The 6880-nt window shown below is 28.6% G+C and overlaps 1 protein-coding gene across 1 annotated transcript; it reads left to right on the top strand.

Annotated features, from left to right (window-relative positions):
- Window positions 1-4637: 4637 nt before the first annotated feature.
- On the top strand, window positions 4638-6225 carry LOC107845031 (early nodulin-like protein 3). The gene is made up of 2 exons (XM_016689319.2): window positions 4638-4910; window positions 5695-6225. The coding sequence occupies exons 1-2, from the start codon at window positions 4712-4714 to the stop codon at window positions 6090-6092; spliced, it is 597 nt and encodes a 198-aa protein (XP_016544805.1). The 5' UTR covers window positions 4638-4711; the 3' UTR covers window positions 6093-6225.
- The last annotated feature ends 655 nt before the right edge of the window (window positions 6226-6880 follow it).

Below are 6880 nucleotides of genomic sequence, written 5' to 3'. Positions count from 1 at the left end.
TATCACCTATAAATTGAAATAAAATAATATAATATTAAAAATATCAAAACAACACAATTAAGTCTAACCTCATATAAAAAGTTTTTCAAAATCAACCGAGATTCATCTTACAAATCAATTAACACCAATAAATAATTAACATTAACATTAATTTTGGGGACAAATAGAAGTCAAACCTTAAGGCACAACCACATGCAATACGTTAAAATTAAAAAATTAACACTTTCTTGGTGTTTAAATTTTTGCTCATTCCTGATTTCAGGTTAAGACCTTAAATGAGTGTGGTCTTTTATTTTAATGTATTTAATTAAATGATTTGAATAATAGAAAAACAATTGCACGGAAAACTAAAATATATTCTCATATAAGTTAGCACTGTTCAAAATCGAACCGTAACCGTTAACTCAATCACAAAATTAGTTTATTGGCTAATTGGTAATGAGTTATCGAATTAATGGTTGGAGAACGGATAATTTTTTTTTATAATTAATGACTTATTATTGCAGGGACGGATTATTCAATTTTCTTATCAAGTAAACTGTTAACCCATTAAAAATTATTATAATTATATTTTTACCTCCAGATATACAAGTATCTTTTGTCAATGCAACATATAAAACTTCATTTATTATTCTATTCAATTCTTAGTTTAGAAAATAACATGCCACTTCTTGTGACATTTAATCATAAAATACAGTCAGACTCCCTAAAATGTAAAGAAAATCTGAAATTAATTCTTAAATGAAAACATAAATTATTCCTGACAACACAAAGGACCGAATGAAACAACCCAAATGTGTCTTTCACAAAGTTTGATATAAAACATAAAAATTCAAATAATATTAAAGTTTTAATTTTTTTTCTGTCAATCCAGTAATTAAAAATATTTCTACATACATTTTAGGTCTAGAAGAAAATTCTTATTTGATTCGATATTTTAACCTATTAAATAACTATACGAACAAAACTCAAGAAACCTAAAAGACTGATAAATAAATCAATCATAGTATACAAACAACTTAGTCGGTGAAGAAACGAAGGAACTACCAATAATCGCTCGATATTTCATTCTCTCTTAAATTTATCCATAATGGATTAAAGACATTTTAATATTATTATAAAATAGTCTTTTTAAGATCTTACTTTGTGAAAAATTATAATATTTATTATTTATTGGCAGTGTGTGGGGTCCATCCCTTTCTTTAAAAATTGACAGAAATTCAATTTTTGAATTGTCAAAGTTGGTTAACAAATTTTTTTGTTAAAATAAGAGAGTTTATTAGGTGAAGGGAGGTGTTAATTTTTTGGGAGCTTTGAACTCAACTCTAGTCCAGAGTTGTTGAGTTATTGAGATTAGGTTGTTGTATTTTGGAGGGGACAAGTCAAAGAGTGTTACTGCTGGATCGGAGAAACAATTACCGTCCTTAAAGAGAGCGAGATATCCACGCCTCAGCCATAGAAGAAGAAATAATATTTTTTCTTTATTCATTTTGTAATTTTCAGTTGTAATCAATTATAATATTTATTGTAATTTTATTGTAATTTCACCAACAATCCATTACACCATCCGATAACCGTCCGTTAATTGCTAATCCGATACCGAACTAACCGTTGTCTTATTGAATGGCTAGCGGATAAATATATTTAAAAACTGATATCCAATAAGCCGAATCGATAAGCATAATTATCCAACCGATAATTAAGCAGCCCTAACATAAGTCATATAAAAGTTTTTAAAATAAAAGTAATAATAAACAAAATAAAGCAAAAACTATCAATGACTATTGAACAACTCCACGAATCAAGCACATATCATTAGCAAATATTAGCCTTCAATTTTCTCTTCTTAGACTTGGTTGGTTTGTGTATGTATATAAAGAGTTCTAAATCTAAAAAGAATGGAAAGAATTTTTTTAACCATAAATTTATTCTTACCAAATATTATAGGACTCTTACTTTTTAAAATATATTTTTTTTATCATATGTTTAAGGACACTTACATAATAATTATTGAAAAAAAATGTGAAAAGACAATTTTGTTTAAAGCGAAAACTTTTAATGAAGGGCGAAAAGTTCGAATCACTTTTATAAGGGTCTACATACTTTTAATATATTATAGATTATAGATATAAATATAGATTATAGATATAGATATAGATAATGTTTGTTTGTACACAAGCCTTATTTTAAAATTTATAATAATAATAATATATGTAGTTTCATAAGTGGTATAGTAATATGTATATGTAATTTTACTCTTATCTTACGAAGATAGTGAAATTATTTGAGATGGAACGTCGATGAAGTAATCCATATAAAAGATAGTGAAAAATTCATGCTGAAAATAATAAATACGGAGTAATAAGATAACCGAAATAAAAAAGTAATAAGAACGTTAGAAAGTAAAAAATAATAATTAAAGAATAAGATAGTAGGAGTATAATGATAATAAGGGTAACTAGACAACGTTCAATTACCTACTAATGTTTTGTCGTAGTATCAGGTCCTCGATAAGCTACAAATGTGTCATGTTCTCTCTGATCAGTTCGCTTTAGTAGTATTTCGCTTATCCTCTACTTCTCCTCAAATCAGAGACAAATTTAAGGGTAAATTTAGGAGTGTGTGAACCCATAATCTCGTCGTAACACTAGGTATTTTATGTATATATTTTTGTAAAAAAGGTATAATAGCACCCATACTACAAAAGCTAATTAGTCCACTTGGTTGAACGTAAGTTGTCTACCTAGAGGTATACGAATTAATTCTCACTTAATACATTTTTTTTTTCATGATACACTTATGTTTTACGAATTCTAAATTCGTCATTGCCTCGTCAATCTCTCACACCGTCTCACTAAAATATCTGTAAATCTTTTCTTCACCGAGTCATCTCAGTTTTGATATAAGTGTTAGCAACGAGAAAAAAAAACAAGTTGTTGACAATTTGACATTTTTAAATTTCAGAATTTAAATTCAAGTCGAATGTCAAATCGCTTAGATTCTTATAATCAAACATAATTTCTGAAACTCAACTCGAAAAAATAATATTTATGACCAAACGAGTATCGACGCAAATGATGTTTTCCTTATTTGAAGCCATCACACATTGACATTGACACCTTGGCACTAAGATCCAAACAAGTCATGGAGTTCACACTCAAATGATTAAAGTGGATAAATGTTGGTGGTAAGACTTTGGATTACTAATTCACTTTTTTAATTAATCATCCATTTTCGAAATTTATTGACACGATTAATACAGTAGGTAAAAAAGAAAAAATAGTTTGGTGTATTAAAGCTTCCGTTATGTACAGGATTCGGGGAAGAGCCCCACCATAAATCATGGCAGAGTCAGAATTTTCATTGAGGGGGTTCAGAATAAACACACGGAAGAATCGAAGGGGGTCAATATCTACTATATATACATAAAAATATTTTTGACCATGTAAAAATAGGGGGTTCGAATGAACTCCTTGAATCCAAGGTGATTCCACCACTGACCACAAGGGTGTATTGTACGCAGTCTTATCTTGCATTTCTGCCAGAGGCAGTTTCCAAGGCTTGAAATATAGCTTCTATGATAATCGAAATCATAAATTATGGTCGACAAATAATACGAGTTGTTAGTACTACCACCTTTATAAATTTAAGCTGCTTAAATCAGATATGTTTTTAAAGTTGAAGTTGAAGAATGATAAAAAATTATACATAAATTAATATTTGCATGAAATCAATAAATGTATGACATGCGTTTATACGTAAAATTTTGGCATTAAATTTCATTAATTTCATAGTCAAAAAAGATACATTTGGCTTTGAATTCAAAGTCAAAAAAAGATTTTGTTTGAATTCAAAATGTAATAGATGATTCTAATGACATGATTTTTTTTTTAATATTTGTCTGATTTTCGACTAATTTGAATTCATATCAAAACTTTTCATTTTTTAAATAAAAGTAACTATACTTTTTATAGCTCGCACCGTGAATTAGCTTAATAATTATCATTTGTAGGATGATCTTTAAAATTTCAATCACGTATACTTTACAACGGGGACATATTCAAAATTTTAACTTAATAATTTCGATCTTCAAAATCTACGATTCACTCGGTTATACTAATACATTTTTAGCTAAATATATTATTGAGCTTGACTGAACTCGCTCATTCTGCCTCACGAAGCCAACTAGGAGCTCGATCAAGGAGTTCCACTACGCACTCTTTGCCTGAAAACACATCGTATATACTATATACAATGTAAAATTTATTTTTTTATGTACATATATATAATAGTATATTTTTAATTTTTGTAGCTTTTAAATACGTTCACTTTTTTATATTTTGAATTCACTTTGTGAAAATAATAGCTTTGTTTCATTGCATGGATTATTATTTTTTCAGACTTTATAGAAAAAAGTTTTTCCATGCAAAATAATATGTAGTACAAGTGATGATAATTAATTAATTATCCATCTGATTTATTCTTATTTTAATTTTGAGATTTAACTTAATTACCACGTACTGTTAACTGACTAAACCCACTAATTACCACTTCTTTCATCCACTAATTAATTAACTACCATAATCTATCTAATTAAGTTCCATTATAAATACAAATTAATACTCGAACAGAAACCTATTAGCAAATTAATTAATTTCAAAACCTTATTTTTAAAATACTTATTAAGCTTAAATTATTCTACCTAGTTATTATGGCTACTAATTATTTTCGATTTAACGTGTTCGTCCTCTCTCTTATTGTTACGTTCATATTTGTTTCAACCATCTTCGTGTCATCTTTTCAGTATCGAGTTGGTGGTAAAATCGGTTGGATTAAGCCAATCGGTAACGAATCCGAGACGTACAACGAATGGGCTGCTAGAAATCGATTTCGTATCGGAGATACACTTTGTAAGTTCGCATAATTTCTTTTTTTGGCTTATACTAAAAATTTCGCGAATATAACATTATTGGTAATTTGAGATTTTCTTTGTAAATTCGTTGGAAACCAACTTGTATAAGTACATTACGTTGAAAAATTCGTAAAAAATATTTACGGTTGCTAGTTTGTATGTGTATTGTATATTATACATATATATTGGATGTTTTTTCAACTTATACGAAAAAATTTCGCGAATATAACATCGTGGGTAATTTGAGATTTTCTTCGTAAATTCGTTGGAAACCAACTTATATAAGTACATTACGTTGAAAATTCGTAAAAAATATTTACATTCGCTAGTTAGTATGTGTATGTGTGTATTGTATATTATACATATATATTGGTTGTTTTTTCGACTTTTACTAAGAATTTCGCAAATATCCCATGAGATAATTTGAGATTTTCTTCGTAAATTCGTTGGAAACCAACTTCTATAAGCACATCATGTTGAAAAATTCGTAAAAAATAGTTACATTCGCTAGTTAGTATGTGTATGTGTGTATCGTATATTATACATATATATTGGTTGTTTTTTCGACTTTTACTAAAAATTTCGCGAATATCCCACGAGATAATTTGAGATTTTCATCGTAAATTCGTTGGAAACCAATTGTTGTAAGCACGTTATGTTGAAAATTTCGTAAAAAATATTTACGGTTGCTAGTTAGTATGTGTATATGTGCATTGTATATTGTATATTATTGGTTATTTTTTAAATGAGCGACTATTTAAGTTCAGTTCCCTTTTGTGCAGATTTTAAGTACAAAGGTGATTCAGTACTTGAAGTAACTGTGGCTAATTATCTCAATTGTAACACAACAAGCCCAATTTCGAAATATGAAAATGGAGAGACAGTTTACAAATTTAGCCATTCGGGCTTCTACTATTTCATAAGTGGCCACAAAGATAAATGCAAATCTGGCCAGAGAATTATTATTCGCGTAGTGCACGATTCCGAAATTTCTTCGCCGGCGTATGCACCGGAGATTTCACCCGCTCCGAGTGTAGGTGGTGGCGGTGATGATGGAGATGGTTGGGATTCGGACTTTTTGGGACCACCGGCTATTAATTCTACGACTGCGCTTTCTGTTTTTTCATATTTTGTAACTGCCCTTGGGGGTATTATGGTTTTTTTCTATTTGCTCATGTAGAAAAAATGAACTATTGTTTCATTATGTTTTAGATTTATTTTTATGTTTTTTGTTTTAGTTGTAATTTCGATATTTTATTTGAAAATTATTGACATTGTAGTAGTTTGCATTTGTTTAATGATCTTTTTTTTAATCTAAATTAAGTTATTTAGAGCGATTTTAATTTATATACAATGTTAATGTAAAGAAATAATCTTTATATTATCGTATCATCTTTACTTGTTGAAGTGTAACATGTTTTATTTTCAAGAATGAAAATCTTATATTCTATAGAGACTTATATGTTTATAAAATTAATTGTAATTAAGTAAATTGATTAATGGTAATCCAAAAAGAAAAATAAATGTACTTTATTCTTTTTTTATATGTTCCAATCATATATTAAAAGGGAATGGAAAAAATAGTTATTGTAACACCCCGTATTCAAGTACATGTATTGGCGTATTCAAGTACGTGTATTGGTCTTATTTATATGGAATTAATTTTTTATTTTATTTATACCGGAATTTGCCCGTCGATGGTTCCATACGAAGGTTATTGAATAAGCTTTTCAACGATATAAAGATTTCCAAAAACGGATAAGTTTCGAATATAATCGAGCACGTTCGAAACTATAAAACGGTGACCGGGATATGGTGAATAGTAAATGTGCAGGAAAATTTCCTGCACACAAACTACTGAGGCCTGCCAGTTTTTTGGATCAACTTTGAATGCTCATAACTCCCTTAATATAATGAACTGGGAGAGCTGCCACCTATGAAAAGAAAGATCTTTGAGTCTTCTTTCCA

The sequence above is a fragment of the Capsicum annuum genome, chromosome 10 (genome assembly GCF_002878395.1).
Source record: "Capsicum annuum cultivar UCD-10X-F1 chromosome 10, UCD10Xv1.1, whole genome shotgun sequence".
NCBI lineage: Eukaryota > Viridiplantae > Streptophyta > Magnoliopsida > Solanales > Solanaceae > Capsicum > Capsicum annuum.
This window is presented reverse-complemented; position numbering and strand designations above follow the sequence as displayed.